This window comes from Vidua macroura, chromosome 1 (genome assembly GCF_024509145.1).
Source record: "Vidua macroura isolate BioBank_ID:100142 chromosome 1, ASM2450914v1, whole genome shotgun sequence".
In the NCBI taxonomy this organism is placed as follows: Eukaryota; Metazoa; Chordata; class Aves; order Passeriformes; family Viduidae; genus Vidua; species Vidua macroura.
This window is the reverse complement of record NC_071571.1, coordinates 33,688,138-33,705,792: the sequence shown is the minus strand read 5'-3', so window position 1 is coordinate 33,705,792 and position 17,655 is coordinate 33,688,138. Positions and strand designations below refer to the sequence as shown.

The 17,655-nt window shown below is 48.4% G+C and overlaps 2 protein-coding genes across 2 annotated transcripts; both read left to right on the top strand.

Annotated features, from left to right (window-relative positions):
* Positions 1 to 3,084: 3,084 nt before the first annotated feature.
* On the top strand, positions 3,085 to 5,609 carry HOXA10 (homeobox A10). Its single transcript, XM_053980568.1, has 2 exons — positions 3,085 to 3,904; positions 5,335 to 5,609. The coding sequence occupies exons 1-2, from the start codon at positions 3,085 to 3,087 to the stop codon at positions 5,607 to 5,609; spliced, it is 1,095 nt and encodes a 364-aa protein (XP_053836543.1).
* A 6,633-nt stretch (positions 5,610 to 12,242) lies between these two features.
* On the top strand, positions 12,243 to 15,184 carry HOXA9 (homeobox A9). The gene is made up of 2 exons (XM_053979103.1): positions 12,243 to 12,789; positions 13,911 to 15,184. Exons 1-2 carry the CDS (start codon positions 12,243 to 12,245, stop codon positions 14,147 to 14,149), a joined length of 786 nt encoding a protein of 261 aa, XP_053835078.1. The 3' UTR covers positions 14,150 to 15,184.
* Positions 15,185 to 17,655: the final 2,471 nt, after the last annotated feature.

Below are 17,655 nucleotides of genomic sequence, written 5' to 3'. Positions count from 1 at the left end.
TCTCGTCCCCTGGCGTCCACAATATTCTTTAAAATTTCTTTTAAATAGGGGTTAACTTCCAAGGGACACATTGTTAAGCGCTGGTAATGCAGTAGCTGCACTCAGCGCATGCCAAATTAGCTCAGTTTAGTCAGAATTGACCATTATCTTTTATAGTTACGAATCAAGTGAACATTATTAGTTTTACTTCACTGGGTTTGATGACGCTGGTTACTATTTGCCTTGGCCTTGTTAGCGATTAAAGAAAGGGGAGATAATGCAACGCCGAGCTGAGTTCATGATCTAGACGGAGTCGGTGCCTTGACCATCAAACAGGCACCGTTTACTGCGGTCAACATAACACCCCACGGCAGCTCCCGCGGGACCTGACACGGGGGGTGGGGTAACCCACTGCTACAAAACCTAAACGATGAGGCTAAAGAACACCTTCAAAAATTCTCACCGGCCTCTGTGCCTTTTGTCTGATTCGCCTGCATTAGATCGCAGAGGGAGGAGAAGCCAACTCGCGTCTCATCGATGCACTTCCAGTCATTCCGGCTGACGAGGATTGCAGCATACTTTTTATAGTACTTTCCTTCACTTTAATCCAATTTTTAAAAGGGAGCTGCTTATTTTAAAAACAGCTTTGGAAGGATTTCAAGCGTTTCTCCCCGGTTCCGTATGGCTTTTAGATTTGCAATCCGTTTCTATTTAATTTGGCAAATGCAAAATAAACATACCGCAAGAGCGGACTTCCCCAGAGTAATTTTTATACCTGACTTGTGTAGAGAAATGTATTTGGAAGGCGGCGCTGGGGCTCACGTTTCTTTTTATTTAGATCTGTATTTATGAAGTTAAGCCTATTGATAATAGCCTTCCTGTATACCAGCCAATAAACCAGTTCCTTATGTGGTATTAATTTTGTTAGCAATGATACAGCCCTCATAGGAATCTGACAAGGGTTCGTCCATCGCACATTAACACATCCGAAGTTAGTCGGGTTGGGAAATCACAAACAATGTTACAGGAGGAAATGCGGGAAGGAAAAAAACCTCGAAGGATTTCTATAGGCTGGGAGATCTACCTCTGTCACCGCATCCCACGGGCCGGTCAGAAGGAAATCGCGTTGTGATGCTCGCCCCACCACGCTGGAAAAATCAGGCACCTTTCCACAGAGATTTTATGGGTGTTTCAAAGTTGTAGCATCCCCTGCCTGCCCTGGTGCTTCCTGGAGGCGCGGAGGGACGCTGGGGAGAGCCCCGCGGGAAGGGACACTGCCCTCCTGCCTCAAGGAGGGTTTCCTCCAGGGGAATGTCACGCTGTGGAAAAAAAGCTTTTCCCCGTGGCAGGCAAATATTACGGGACAAGCCCCACGTGGGGCTTGACAGATCCGTGGGGCGAGGGGGAAGAAGTGCTCCCTGGGGGTTTTGAAGGCCGAGGGTAAGGGCCGAGGAATTCGGGGCGCCGCGCCCGCGCCTGCTCCGGCACCACCCCTCTCCGCAGGCAGCGGCCCCATCACGGCCGCCAGTGCCTTCCTGGACAGGGCAGCCGGGTGCTCGGCAGCGGCTCTCGTCCCGGGCAGTGGTGACGCCCGGTCGGCGGCCGCTCTCACCCGCCCGACCTGCTGGAAGCGGAAACCGGCCGACGGCTGCTTCTCCAGGCGGAGTGCGGGAGAGAGGAGCGAGTGATGCTCCTCAGGGATGGGCAGCGAGAACTGGGCAGCCTCAGGCTCCCCTTGAACTCAAGTGCCCTTAGTTCCGCGGGCCAGGCAGTGAGGCGACTTTAAAATGGCATAAGCGAGAGATGATGGAAGTGAAAGCAAGTCACCATTAAGCATTTCATTACGAAATCTATCTGTCTCTCCTCCTGCGTCCCTGTCTGTCTGCTATCTGTCTGCTACCTCCGCCACAATTACATATTGACTGGACTGGGCTGTCTAGTATCTCGGTATTTATCTAGCTACTCTTATTTCTATTATTTAGTATGTTGCTTAACGGAGAGGATGCTTTTGAAGAGGCGAAAAGTGAAAAGACCCAAATGGAGCGGGAGGGAGGGGAGATATAAAAATGATCGTCCAAATATAAACACATCAATAAACACGGTGCTCAGCATCCTGCGAGGATCCATTTGAACTACTCGCGTCTGGATTCTTTCTGTGACATATGTCTGGCTTTATATTTTAAATGGTAATCAGACCTCGGGAAGAATCCAGCGTTAACTAAAGCATTAGAAGCTGCAACCGCATAATCAATCCTCCCAGAGTGGCATTGCTCCCTAAGAGATTCCTCAGCGCAGCGGCGAGCATTTTATCTCCAGGAAAATTAAGCCCAGCCTGGCGTCGTGGCGGTGATGTTAGGCTGCAAGCAGCCCCCTTCCTCGGTATGTTAACGCGGGAGGCACCAGGCCCCTTTATGGTTTCCAATGATCCGTGATAAACAATAACACGTCTTTTATTTCTTAAAAAAACGAGACAATCAAATAAAATGAGCAGAGGCTGAGCATAAAACACCGGGCAAGCCGTGGCTTTATTAATTTCGTGTGACACATAGGCTGCGCAGGGAGGTGAGCAGGCATTGCTGCTGGAAAGCCCAACCACGGGGAGAGAGGAACGATAGTAAAAGCTTCATCTGGACATGGCTTCAGACTAGGTATAATAAACATCAGGACCGCCGGGCTATTTTATAGCAGTGTGTGTGATAAGAGGGGAGCAAAACTTGGAGCCAGTACCAGCACAGCCCTCTCTTTCCCCTTCCCCTTCCCCTTCCCCTTCCCTTTCCCCTTCCCCTTCCCCTTCCCCTTCCCCTTCCCCTTCCCCTTCCCCTTCCCCTTCCCCCTTCCCTTTCCCCTTCCCGGGAGCACGGCTCCTGCCTGGGCACAGGCGGTCGCCCATATGGTGGAAGTGCGCGCGCCTGTGTGTATGGAAATCCATATTACACATTAATATACATCTATCTTCCAAATTCAGAGGTCGACCTGAGAGCAGCTCTGTGCATACGAAACCAGACGGGGAGGGGTTGCTGGGGAGGCCCGGGCTTCCATTGGCTGCGGGCGCCTGCCGTGGTGCGGGGGTATCTCTCATCATATTCAGCATGTTTTGCACAAGAAATGTCAGCCAGAAAGGGCTATCTGCTCCCTTCGCCAAATTATTCCACAACAATGTCATGCTCCGAGAGCCCGGCTGCAAACTCTTTTTTGGTAGACTCCCTGATCAGCTCGGGCAGAGGGGAAGCGGCGGGAGCAGGAGGCGGAGGCGGAGGCGGAGGCGGCTACTATCCCAACAGTGGTATCTACCTGCCACAGGCGTCCGATCTGTCCTACGGGCTGCAAAGCTGCGGACTTTTCCCCGTTTTGGGCAAACGCAATGAAGGTACTTCTCAAAACATGGTCCCCAACTCGCACTCCTACGTGTCAGGGATGGAAGTGTGGCTAGATCCTCCCCGGTCCTGTCGCATGGAAGAGCCGGAGAGCCAGCAGGCCACCTCGTGCTCCTTCGCTACAAGCATTAAAGAGGAGAGCTCCTACTGCCTCTATGACTCAGAGAAATGCCCCAAGGGCTCGGCCGCCACAGACCTCGCTCCCTTCCCCCGGCTGAGTGCCGAGGTCAGCCCAGCCAGCAGCGGCGGCGGGGTCCCCGTCCCGGGCTACTTCCGCCTCTCCCAGGCTTATGGCACTTCCAAGAACTACGGCGCGGGGCCAGCCGGGGCTGCCCCTTTCCCTCCGCAGCCCCCCGGCCGCTTCCAGACGCCTCCATCTTTGCCTCCCGTCCCGGACCCGGGGAGGAAGGAGGATGAGGAACGCTCCCCAAGCCCCTTGGCGTGCGTCTCCCAGAGGGAGGACGAGACTCAGGCTTCATCTTCCACCGCAGAGGAGCTCTCTCCAGCTCCGTCAGAGAGTAGCAAAGCTTCTCCAGAGAAAGAGCCTGTAGGTAAGCGAATTATGATGGTGATGGTGGTAGTGATGATTAAAGAGAAAGGAAAAAAAAAATAAAGAAAGAAATAAAGAAAGAAAAAAAAATAGTCGTTGAGGATCATAGTGGCATTGAAATGCGAAAGGAGGATCCCAGCTGCCCCGCGGGGCTGCCAAGAAGCGCTGCTCAGACTGACCTTCTGAACTTTGTAATATTCGGGCATGGGGTTGCCGTAAAAATTAATGTCCATCCTATAGTTTTAAACCCTTAGAGTCTCCGCTATGGGCAACTTTAGCCTGCATGCTGCTAAAACATATAGAAAAACAAGATCAATCTCTCCCCCGTGATGTGAAGGTGCCTACCAGATAACATAGATGTTTGTAAAGCATCCAAAATAAGCAATAGGCAGTGCCAATAAATAAACCTATTAACGCGGTAAGTAATATTTTACGATCCAGAATGCTTTTCGGAATAACAACCGCGCTGAAATGTGCCATCTATGAGCTGCTATCAAATTAGACTGACGAATGCACGGCGAATATCCTTCAGCATCTACACTAGATAACAGAGCTGTTATTTATACATTTCCTTATTTATTTCCCTTTCGTGTCCCCATGGCAAAAAATAACTCCCCTTCCCCGGACGGCAGACTTTGCAGGAGCTTCTCTCTGTCCGCCTTTCGGACGCCCTTTTATTCCTTTCAGGAGACCCGTTGGAAAGTAACATTTAAAGAAAAGAAAAAAAAAAAGAAGGGTCAGCGAAAAGCTGTTAGAGGGCCAACCCCAAACCACTAACCACTCAGCCATCAAGGGATTGGTGTTACCTCTTTCCCAGTCAGTTCCACTGATAGAAATCACGTCAAAACATTTTTATTATTGTTATTACTGTATTTTTTCGTCCCCGAAATGGTTGGAAATGGGAAGGCCATGGCGAAGCTCTCCGGAAAGGCGGGGGCTGAAGGCAGGGAGGCTCCGGCTCCCCAGTTCACCTTGTTTTCCACCTCCGTAGCACACTTACAAAGTCCGGATCCAGAGGCTTTGTCTTTTTGGAAGCAGGTGCCTGGGGGGAAGGAAATAAGACTTCAGGCCCTTCACCAACTGCCCTCAGTACCAGAGGGCTCGGAATGGCCGACAGGGAGAGGGTAGGAGCTCGTTCGGAGGGTCGGAGATGTACTACAGTCTGGGGCACACTGCCCCACCAGAAGCTGTCCAGAGGTTTTTGAGCTGTGGCAGTTTTGACACGGACATATCCAAAACCTTTGGGAAACCATTTTGAAGTCCTCGGTTCCCTCAAAGACACCCCACATTCCAATTCTCCGCAGCTGGCGGAGTGAGCCCATCGCACACACAGACACAGACACACGCACAGACGCTCCTTCCACCCTCTCCCCCACAGCTCTTTGCCTCCTACCCGATGGTAACGTCCATTTTTTACTTTCTCAAAACTAGGCAATTCAAAAGGAGAAAATGCAGCAAACTGGCTCACGGCAAAAAGTGGCAGAAAGAAACGATGCCCCTATACCAAGCATCAAACTCTCGAGCTGGAAAAGGAGTTTCTATTCAATATGTACCTGACTCGTGAGCGTCGCCTAGAGATCAGCCGCACAGTCCACCTCACAGACAGACAAGTTAAAATCTGGTTTCAGAACCGCAGAATGAAACTGAAGAAAATGAACAGAGAGAATAGGATTCGGGAGCTCACAGCCAACTTTAATTTCTCTTGATGAACCTATAAATACATCTTTATGGTTTAAAGAGCCAGTATCATTTTCCTAGGCTGTATTCATCCGCACCTGTATGGATTAACGATTTTAGGCGCTCTCAATATGTCTTTAACCTCTTAAGAGATACTTTGGGGGGTGGGCGGACTAAAGTCACGCTAAAGCACAAAATGCCGTGTGTGAACCTCCCCTCTTCCTTCAGCCTTTCCCGGGGCCAATTTGTTCCTCTAAGCTTTGAAACACAAAAATACCATTTCAAGAGCTACAAATATGTTTCTCCCTATCTGTCTCTCTGAAAAGTAAACAATCCTAGTTGGTGCATTCTTTTAAAATATATGTGCTGTAACTTGGACTGTACGTAGCTACACAATGAACAATTTAAGCGTTGCCATATTTCTATATATTCGGAGCTTTCCCCTTCTCTGTTTGCTTTTTCTCCCCCTCCCCCTTTTTTCCTTTCCTTCGAAAAGCGGGACTTAAAATAATGAAATGCAGGCATCGTCTAAAAGGGTTTCACGGGAATAGGTGTTAGGAGTGATTTTTCTTTTTTTTTTTTTTTACACTTTACCTTAAAAGCCAATATTGCAGCTTTAAATTTGGCCAGGAAAATGAAATATCTTCTCTTTAAAGGTATAAAAGATTTCGTTTTATTCATGGACTAAATTATTATACTTACCTCTGAATTCCTCTCGCTGGTTGTAGATATTTCCTTAATGTAGTTTTGCTTAAATATGTGAATTTGGTGATTTTCTTTTGTGTCTATATATAACGTTACCATTGGTAACGCATGACAAGCACACAGAAATTCCCCCTTGAAAAGAAAATAGTCACTTTTTTCCTCACTAATTTCACTGAAAGTATATATCCTGAACATCAGATGGACTTTCTGAGCCAGAGTCTGAGATCGCGAGGGAGAATATGTTCGTCTTCCTTTATACTGTGAAGTTACATTCATTAAAGGGTCAAACATATAGGTGAAAAAACTTAAAAAAGATAAAAAAAAAAAAAAAAGAAAGAAGGGGGAAAGCTATAAATACAGATATGGATAAATGTCTATTATTATTAAAATGCCGATACTGTTTTAAGCAAATGCATTCTATCGTTATTATAAATGTTAGTTCTAGCTATATCTAGTTCTTACCTTAAATCGGAATAAATTAATATTGTAATGCTGCTGTGCGTGAAAAAGACGATGTTTATGTTCTCATAGAAGAATAAAAAAACCGTGGAATGAATTCTTTTAATTTTACCTCTTTTTGTGACTGTTTATCCTCAGGTTCTACTTTATGTCTTCGAGAACTTTTACAACAGGAATAGTTGCCTAAACCCCCTGCAATTACTTTAGGAATCTATTTAAATATTACCTAGACGGTCGTAATTTGTCTGGGCCATATAGCGATGGTGCTCTAAGGTTTGTCGGCTTTTGTTCAGTTTTATGACTTGCTAGTATATCTGGATTGTTGCTGTCTTGAACGAGTGGTTTCAGTTGACTGAGGAACTGCATAGACTGAGGAAGCAAATTACTATTTCTTGAGGGTAGGGAAACGATATATTTCTTCTCTCTTTTTTTTTTTTTTTCCCTTTTTGTTAATCGAACACCTACAAGTGTGCGGTGATCTTTAACTCCAGAGGACGATTCTAGCTTTATCTCAGGGCTGAGAAGAAATCATAAAGGTGAGATCATGGGGAGGGAGGGGGACCCCAGCCTCGCCTCCCTGCCAGCGGGCCCCTCCAGACAAGGCTATTCCCTACCTGCCTGCATGTGGAAGAGCTTGAAGAGCTTGCTGCTTTTTTTTTTTTTTTTTTTTTTTTTTTTTTTTCCCCTCATCCTCTCTTCTTTGCTGCATGTTTAGCTAACAGGGTCTTGCACAAAGGGAACGCAAAAGGAAGGCTGGATGAAAAGAGACAGCTAATGCTTCCTTGCAAGGGTATATGTGTGCCGGGAGGAGGGGGGCACAGATTTTGAACCCGGGCTTCTTGGGAGCCGTTAGCTTTTCGTGATGTAACATCGTTGTGCACGGCCCTTTTTTCCCCGATTACATCTGCATGGAAAGGCGAAAGCTGCCCGCGCGCGTGTGTGTGGGTGGTTGTTATTATATTTTACTCTTGTTTTCATTAACCCACCCGAGAATGGCCGGGGGGCGCGGAGGGGCGCCGGCGGGGTGGGCGGGAGGGCGAGAGGGATGTTTTAGTCACGTTTCTGGTTTTATTTTCGTAGCGGGATCCTTGCGTTAAGGACCACGGCAATGGGGAAAGTAATAATTAGCGCCTGAGAACTGCTCTGTGGTTTAGGTAGTTTCATGTTGTTGGGGCTCCACCTTTCTCTCTACAGCACGAAACTGCCTTAATTACTTCAGTTGATATCATCACCAGGTATGCTTGGTGCGAGGGTCCTTTCTACTCGAAGAAATCTTAGCGCTGAAGTGAACTGTAGGCGTCAAGTCCCAATGCCATTGTTTCCCATCTGCAGCGGAGCCTCCTTTGATTCCTCAGATAAACACGGCAGCCGAGGGGGGAAGCTTGACAAGTTCTTCAAGGTTAGCTAGCTCCTAAGCGAGTCCCTGCCTGCTTGCGGGTTTTTAATATATCTCGTTGGCTGCATTCAAGGTCAGGTGCGTTTTTGCATTCCGCTCGGCGTGGGTCGAGCTCGGGGGGCCGGGGGGAGGTGGGGAGCTGTTTAATTTCTCAATCTGGATTTCGTAAAAACCGAGATGCCTGAAAGCATGGCTGGAGGAGGGGGTGGGGAGAGATCAAATCTGCCTGCCCCACTCCAGGCGTCATCAAAAACAAGGGCCCGGAGCGCAGCACCCACGGCCGGGTGGACCCTCCGGCAGCGGCGGGAGTGCCCGGCCCCGCCGGCGTCTCTCGGCCCCCGTGGTGGGGTGGCTGGTGCCGCCGCAGCCTGGCGCACGGCTCCGCCGGCTTCGTGCCTCCGCCGTCGGGCCCGCTACCCCGGGGCTGCCCGGGGGCGCCGGCTGCCCCGCGGCCCGCAAGGCCTCGGTTACGATCACGATTGCAGTGCGGGCTCTCCGCGGCGGCGGAACGGGCAACAGCGACCTCTCCGGGCCCGCTGCCGTCGCCGCCACGGCCGCCTTTTGTGTTCGCAGCGCGACCGCGGGCAATGGGCGGGCTCCCGCCGGGCCCTCCGCCAGCAGCCAGCGCCGCCGCGGCCGCGGAGCGGGGCACCCTTCGAGGAGGAAAGGAGGGCGGGGAAAAGGACAGAAAACTCAATCGTTGCTCATTTATTTCTATTTATTTTTTAGCGGTCGTGATTATGTTTGCCTTTAAAAAATAACAATAGTAAAACCTTTGAAACTTTTTCAAAACTTCAGGCTGGGCTGCAGGAGCTCAGATGAGTTTGAATAGCGGAATTCAGCCGTACTCAGAAATACAGTCGTCCCCGGCCGGGGCAGGAGCAGAGCTCTGCATTGCAGTCAAATTTAAGTGCTCGTGTTTGCCTCTCCACACAAGGTCTGACGGGCTATCTGCAGTATCTGTGTACATTTCGGGGGGTGTATTTACAGTGCCTGTGTCTGTGTGTGCCTGTATGGCGTCTTTTGACTCTGCCCTTTTGATTCCCAGTTGAATCGCCTCATCCTGATTTTGGACTGCTTCCTCTAAATTCTGAATCATTTTTTCTCTTCACTGTGCCAAAACCCCTCTGTGGCTTCGTACCACCACTGGTTCTGTGAGAGAGGTCTGCAGTGGCAGGAAACCCTGGGAAAGGCGATCCTGAACTTCCCGTTCAGGAGAGATCGCCAACGCCCGCGAATTCCTGCCCGGCGCCCGCGTTTGCTCAGCGCCTCCATGGTATGTGGCGAATGAAGCAGCGCCTGCAGATGCCCCCTCACCCCCGCTTAAAAACCGACGGGATCCTTCCTGATGCAGCCGGGTGTTGGAGCTAGCGGAATGGGAGCTCTGCTTGTTCGGTTATGTTGGGATGGAGGACAGGGAGTACTTTTATTCGGACAAGATCGCTCCAGCAGTGCTTCGTTCCTGGGAATTCTGGTTTCATATAGCATTTTAATGTCAACGTCTGTTTCTGCCTGCCCTGTTTGGGGTCTTTTGCCCCCGAAGGTGTAAGTCACCAAAACCTTAAGTAATTTGCAAAATAAATTGATGAAGCGAAGTCGCCTACATGGCTCGTATAAAAAAAATGTACTTTGGGTGAAAATGGACCTAAAACGGCGATAAAAGAATCGAACATCCCAGTGTAATTATTAGCAACGTGACCGCGTGAAAAATATCTAATTATTTGCTGTATTTCTCCTCTTACTTTCTGTACAACCACTCCTGTCTCTTGGATTCTGGCAGCGAACAAATGCGGAATTTTACAGGGGAAATAAAAATGCAGTCACGTTCTTTTAAGCGCTATTGTTATTGTTATTCATTTGCTATTAGTTTTGGTGAGGAACCAAAAAAATAAAACCCGCTGCTGAATTTGAGAACCCAAATTCGAATATAAACATCCAGGACTCCTGCAGCTAAGATTATTTTTTCTGAATGGAAAAAGGAAGTTCTACAATCACATTTCACCACAGCTGACTCTTAATAATAAATACAAATGACGTGGAGTTCCGTCTTTCCAGGAAAGAAATACAATTATTTTTTTCTATTACGGAGTGTCTATACAATGGGAGAAAAAAAAAAAAACAAAAAAACCAACAAAAACAAAAACGAGAGAGCTTTATTTGCATTTTAAAAATTGTTAGAAAATAACGGGCCCCTTGTTTATTGAGATGTTGCAACTGTTCCACGATTTTCGAACTCTAATGGGGGATAATAGTTTCATTATGAGCCTTTGTAATTTTGAATGTGGGAGAGAGCGGTGTTAAAATAGGACCTCTATAAGATTTCGGATTAAACTGTTGAGAAGACATGAAAAGAAAAAGAAAGAAGGAGAGTGAGAGAGAGAGGGAGAGAGACAGCCCACATAGCGATGTAAAACTAATTAGAACCACACTTTCGCATGCACAATATTTACACGCGATTTTAATCATTACTCAGTTGTCCCTACCATTTGCTGGGCTCTATTTTCAATATAAGATATTTCGAGTAAATTGAGCCTCTCACGGAGATTTTTTGTGCCCCCTGCATCTTAGTGACCGCGCTCCTTCGCCAGCCACGGGGATAAACAGCGTGAATGTCCGCCAGGGAGAAACCAGGGAGTCGCAGGCATGTTTGCCAAGAGCTCAGCCACTACTTTAATTCCTAACACTGGACTTGGATCTGGCCGCCTCTTACTTCCCCCCGCGCACCCTCCCCTCCTTCTGCTGAGGATTGTAACCCTCCGCTCGGCTTCCGATGCCGCTAGCGTGTGTCCTGCAGTCACAGGAGGTGCCAGCAAATAAATAACTATATTTGCACATAAATTTGATTCACCAGAATGCCGGACGGCCGACTGCGAACGCCCCTTTGATAGCCGCCTGGAGAAGCAGGGTGCCTTTCGGCAGAGGGGAGACGGGGCATTTTCTCCCCTTTCCCCCCGCTGCTTCCCTGCATAGTTGAAGAATTAATTGTGGTGATAAATACCGCCGCCCGGCTCTGCCCGCACTCCTTCCCTCCCGGCCAGGACGGCGGCTCCCCTCCGGCGGCCGCCGCCGCACCGCCGCCCAGCCCCGGCTCCTCTCCCCGGCCTGGCGAAGGGGTCCCCGGTCCAAGGGCAGGGGCAGCGGGGAGGACGAAGAGGGTGTTTCGGTCACTGCCGCGCCGTGCCCGGCGGGGTGGTGTGGTGAAGTGCAGTTTGGTGCGGGCCAGGCTAAATACCGAGCCAGTCCCTGCCCCTGTCCTTCTCCGGCCGGGCGGGGAGGGCCGGCTCTACGCCGGGATTTCGGAGAGGGGATACGTTGAATTTGACTTTCCGCTGCCAGCTCTGAGCCGAACGGAACGGTATTATTTACAGTGGGTTCCCAAACTAAACACAATAGTATAATTTAACCTTTCCAAGCACTCGTAAATTTTTACTGCTGTGAAACACAGCGATGCAAATGAGCGCGCTCATAGTTACTGACTTAATAACAACCCCGTGGCTCCCGAAACAATAACTCCTTATGAAATATAATAAATGTATATTTAAATACAGTATACCGCAACTACTATTTTGCTCTTTTTATTGCTTCAGTTATTGTATCATTTTATGTGAAGGTCTCCGATCACAAGGGTGGCGGGATTTTTTTTCCCGGAGAACACGACCCACTGATGGGATGATTAATTTTGATATAAAATAGTCCGCTTAAACGAAAAAAAGGAATAAAAAGAAAGAAAAAAAAGAGAGAGGAGAGAGAGAGAGGAAGAGAGAGAGAAAGAGGGGAGGGGGGCTGTAATACGGAATCTGATCTTTTAATCTCAGTTGGCCGCAATTAAAACAAACCCCGCCGTATAACTCAAATATCCCTTTGCATAAAAACATATGGCCTCGCTATAAAAATTATGGCTGGAAAACACTGACCCATTAATAGCCCGCGGACTGATTTATACTTTATTGTTCTGCTCCCCCGCCACGTGACAGGCGCAGCCAATGGGCGCCTGCGCTGCCCTCAACTTATTACTGACTCTACTTCTCCGCCAGCACCAAGTTGTTACGTGAAACCCGCAGCCCCGAACCGCGGCGGGTCCGCCGCCGCCCGCCCGCCCGCCATGTCGGCTCCCGGGACCCTCAGCAATTACTACGTGGACTCCTTCCTGGTGCCGGAGGGGGACGAGCTGGCGGCGCCCCGCTACGCCCCCGCCCCGCTGGGGCCGCCGCCGCGGCCGGCGGCGCTGGCCGAGCACCCCGAGCTGGCCCCCTGCAGCTTCCAGCCCAAGGCGCCCGTCTTCGGCCCCCCCTGGAGCCCCGCGCACCCCGCCGGCGCCAGCGGCGTCCCCGCCGTCTACCACCCCTACGCGCACCACCAGGCGCCCGTGGCACCGCCCGACGGCAGGTACATGCGTTCGTGGCTTGAGCCTGTGCCGGGCTCCTTGTCTTTCCCCGGGTTACCTACCAGCAGGCATTACGGCATTAAACCTGAACCGCTGGCGGCCAGGAGGGCTGACTGTACCACGTTTGACACTCACACTTTGTCTCTCTCTGATTATGCTTGTGGTTCTCCTCCAGTTGATAGGGATAAGCAAAGCCACGAAGGCGCATTCTCTGAAAGCAATGGAGAAAGTGAGGCAAACGGAGAGAAACCGCAGATCGATCCAAGTAAGTGGGACGGCAAGGGTAATGGACTTCAGGGCTCTGCGCCGGCCGCGGGGAGGTGTCGAGGCGCTGGGGCTAATTACGCGGCCGAGCACCGGCCGCTGCCGCCGCCGCTGCGCCAGCCGGCCGGGGTCTGCCATCTGCAGAAGCCAGCGCTGCCTTTCTCAGGTTCGAACGGGATCTAGGACGGCTCTGGCTTTCCAGGGTGAAAGGAAAACAAAAACCCACCCTACAACTGCAACTAAAGCAAACACTGAAAAAAAAATTAAAAAAAACAAAAGAGAGAGAGAAATGCAATAGCCGCCCATCCCCACTCCTGCCACCCCAGCAAACTCAGCAGGACGTGCTCACATCCTCCTGCCTCGCCGCGCTCCCAGGCGTGGGCAGACGCCGGGGAGAGGGGTGCCTAGAAAGCACTGGTTGTGAATCAGATCTTTTTTGAGACGGCTCTCAGGACAGGGCGGCTATTGCTGGGCTAAGAACAGAAACCTCGCCGTTGACTTGGTTCCTCCCCTCCCCCTTTCGTCTCCTCGGTGGAAAACCCCGGGCTGGACGCTCCCAGGACTACGAGACTGGTGGCAGAGCGCCTCGGGATTACTCTCGCGATTAACGCCGTGCGAATAAGGGTCCTAAGAGGGCGAGGGTTTAATTATACCAGCTGTAGATTAACTCGCCAGCTCCCTGGGTTTTGCCAGGGATGACACAGGAGAAGGTAGAGATTAAAAAGACAAACAATTTCGATGACATGTTGATCTGGCTGGTTATTCCCCGGCTGGGGAGTTTGAAGTGTGGGGAGGCCAAGAAGGAGAAAGGGAGAGAGTGAGGAAGAGAGAGGAAGAGAAAGTATTTAAAAAATTGTATTCTCTCCAAACAATAAAAAAGGCGAGGGGAGGCGGGGGCAACGGGGCTTTGCCGCGTGTGGTTGCGTGTGACCTCTCCATGTGTCTGTATTTTGGAGTCCATTGTGCCTCACGAGCCTCTGTGCCTGGGGAAATGAGAGCCACGTCCTAAACACGAATACCGGGACACCTGATGGGCTGTTTCTGCGTGGATTTCCCTCCCAGCCCCCTCCCTCCACCTCTCACCCTCCCCCTCAGCCTGAACTTCTGTTGTTTTCGTTGTAGATAATCCAGCTGCAAACTGGCTCCACGCAAGGTCCACCAGGAAAAAGCGATGCCCTTACACCAAGCATCAGACACTGGAACTGGAGAAGGAGTTTCTGTTCAATATGTATCTCACTAGGGACCGTAGATACGAGGTGGCCAGACTCCTCAATTTAACAGAGAGACAAGTGAAAATCTGGTTTCAGAACAGGAGGATGAAAATGAAGAAAATCAACAAAGATCGAGCGAAGGACGAGTGATGGTGACACGTGGGTTAAAATGAAAATGCGTAAAGTAAAAGAAAAAAAAAAAAAAAGAAAAAAGTTAAAACAAACAAACAAAAAAAATCATCCCCTCGAGCCCTGCCATGCAATGCGTCTGGGTCCAGGCCTCATTTTTCCCTTGGCAAATTCTGATTATGATTGTACAATGATAGTCACAGAGGCCAGACTGCCAGGAGAGGTACAGTAAGACTTTTAATTTTCTAATAGGAAAGAAAAAGGGGGCATTAGCACGAAAAGGCTGTTTAACTGGCTTGTATAAATCTACCTGTTTCTTCACTTATGGAAAAAAAAAAGAAAAAACTACCTTTTCATAATGCACAACTATTTACGGACTGTATAGTTTAGTCTACGTAGTTAATTTTATTCGCTTTTTGCGTGGCAGAGAGATCTCTGCTCTAATACTTGAACACTGTGTTTTATTGTGGTAATTATGTTTGTGACTCAATTTATGTGCTTGGGTGCTGTACCGGATGTAATGGTGTAAGCTAGAATTCAATTTGAACTCAGGTTGTTTATTATAAAAATTGCATAGAGTATAGCTCTGTAGTGTATTAAGTCTTTTCTGTATAATTAGACAGTTAACCTTTGATTGTAAAATATATATATTATATATATCCCAATGCAAGAAGAAAAAAAGAAAAAAAAAAGGTAGAAAAAACCGTTCGTTCTGGATGTCTAGGAATTACGGTTCTCAAAATATGAAGCAAGTCATTATAGTATGCACAGTTGATACATATATAGTACTGTCGTCGTCGGTTGTATATATAATCTATATATTAAAAAAAAGTAAATAAACAGACTAGCTTAAATATTGTTTTTGCACCAGTGAGCAGTTAGCAGATTTCGGAGCTATACGTATATGTGAAAAAGGTAACTACCTATGGTTTATGTTTGAATTTTAATCGAATGATTTGATGGTTATTGTAATGAAGGTTAATTTTATTGATAATAAATTATACATTATAAAAACCTACATTTGGTTATTGTAAATTTGTATCGATTTAAAAAAAAAAAAAAACAAAAACTGGGAAGTTATGTTAATGCAGAACGTACACTGTCTATTTTGAAACAGTTACCTCATGGCCTACTGACCAAATCGTTGTGTTGAAATGATATTTAACTTTTTGCCAAATAAAATATATTGATTCTTTTATATTTTGTGATGTTTTAAGATTATTGAGGAAAGGTTCTTCCACGGCACACCGAATCTCGGCAGCAGATGTGGCAGGGCTAGGGCAGCTGCAGAGGCGAGGTGAGGAGTGGTATTATTTTCAAGCCAAGGCAAACCCACGGGTGTATAAACACAGCCCGCAGGTGATATAAATTTGGTCTTATTTTTATCCCAAATGGACAGATACAGGTCCTAAATGCCATAGTTTCTCTGAGCGCAGGGATTTCTTCCCCCCTTCCGGGTGTGATTTGGTAAGCTGGTGCTTAGCAGTGTGCGGAGGGAGCCCCTTGGATGGCAGCGGGGCACGGTGCCGAGCTAACACCGTTTTAATAAAATTCACCGCCGAGACGGGGGAACTAGGACCAAACCAAAATGTCTGACGTTCTTTAGTGCGGACAATAATGTAAATCTGCTCAGACAGCGACATTTAAACTGAGATTGTTAATTAGCCTCCACCAGAAAATGTCCAGCACTAAGCGTGCTTCCACAGCCCCTGTGAGAAGGCTCGCCTTACCAGAGCGTTAATTTCAGATTCCCTGCCAGAGATAATTGCCCATGCAAAATATGTTATTTCAAACGTCATCCACTTTTTTCCTTCTCTTGCCCTCACTTCTGTATTTTTTTTCCTTTTAAATGTCCCGTGGCAAATAAATACAACCCGTTGCGTTTTACTAGCGCCTCAGATTATATATGTATTTATAGATAGATATAGAATCAGATAAAATTTTACTGACAATTATGGTAGAATTTATAGTGTCAATTTTAGTCGCTGATTTAGCCAAAGGAAAGCGGTGGGCTGGCAACAGTCTACAGCAGAGAACACGAAATTGTATTTATTTTTAAAAAGAGAAGGATGGTTTCTTTGGAGTGGAAAATTTCCATACACCCCCTCCCCATTGCACCTACCCCTCCCCCGCCGCCCCAAGCCAAACCAAGCTCAGCAACAAAAGAAAATAGCAAAGTCTATGAGCTTGCTGATATTTATCCTTGTTTTGGGCGGACATCTTACTGCTCGCAGTGGATATCCTCCATAACATGAATCGCAGCACCTCTCTACACCACACTGACCCTTGTTTGCAAATATGGCGAATAACAATAAAATCCTTCGTGTTTTATGAAGGTACCTTTACACATATATACATATATATATATATGTATATGTATTGAAAGCAAAATAGGGCGGAACACGCTTATGGTTTTGGCAGAAGTTGTTGTTAGGAAAATTCAGAGCCATACTACAGTGCAATAAAAGAAAATGACTGCTGTAACCGTTTATGGGGTGTAAAACGCTGCAGGGCTGAAGACAAAACTTAGGGAGCCGGCAAGAAGTTTACAGATGTGCAGAACTGCGGGAGGGAAAAAAAAAAAAAAAGCTTTCGACTTCACCTTAAAAAAAAAAAAAAAAAAAAAAAAAAAAATCCGAGGTAAGATTTGATGAGTTCTAATTAGCAAAAGGGAGGTCGTTCTGGCGTGCACACACACAAAAAAATCCCCTAATTGATCCCCGAGCCAGTATTTGGGGATGCTGGGACGCCCTCTGTTGTTGCAGACGGAGGCAACTTCAAAGAATCAGCATTAAGAGTGTGTAATAAATGACGGGTCTGCAAACTGTCTGGAATTCGGCTCTTAATGAGTTTACAACTGTCCAGCCACAATTAAGATTTTCTACAAAAGCCTTTTCATTTGTTTTGTCTGGCTGTTTTAGATAAAGCGGGAGAGCGGAAATAACAACCTTTTATTGGCCTTCCCGTGCTTAAATCCAGGCTGGGAGGTGGACATTTATCTTGCCGCGGGCTGGCGGGCAGAGGCGCGGGCTCCGGCGGGCCGGGCCGGGCGGCGGCGGCGCGGCCATGGCGGCCGAAGGGCGGCAGGTGGCGCTGTGAGCCCGCGAAACAGCGCCCGGCCGCCCTCCGCCATCAAGCGCTCGGCCGCCTCCCCGACAGCTCCTAAAATGTCGACTTTATGGGAGCATAACTGGGCTTGGAAGCGCTGAGATGGTTTTAACAAACGCCGATAGATTTGAGGGTGCTTTTCCCCCCCTTATCCCCGAATTTTTTCCCACCTTATCCCGCCGACCTGGCGCCGTCAGGGTGGAGTGTGCCGCCTGGCCGCGCTCAGTGCACTCGTGGCGAAAGTAAAGCTTGATCTGCACCAAGGACACACTGTGCATTTATTATTCTCAAAATACCGAGACATTTTCTATTATGTGATAGAGAAGGATTGAGCCCTGGCACCCAACTGCTAGCTCCTCTTTTTCTCCCTTGCCCCAAACCTTTGCTCTTTGCTTGAGCTCTGAGCCTGCAAACAGGGT

Coding starts and splice junctions, on each gene's coding strand:
- HOXA10 (XM_053980568.1), top strand. CDS start 3,085: ATGTCAGCCAGAAAGGGCTATCTGCTCCCTTCGCCAAATTATTCCACA. Junction 3,905..5,334: donor TCCAGAGAAAGAGCCTGTAG/GTAAGCGAATTA, acceptor TCTCAAAACTAG/GCAATTCAAAAGGAGAAAAT.
- HOXA9 (XM_053979103.1), top strand. CDS start 12,243: ATGTCGGCTCCCGGGACCCTCAGCAATTACTACGTGGACTCCTTCCTG. Junction 12,790..13,910: donor GAAACCGCAGATCGATCCAA/GTAAGTGGGACG, acceptor TTTTCGTTGTAG/ATAATCCAGCTGCAAACTGG.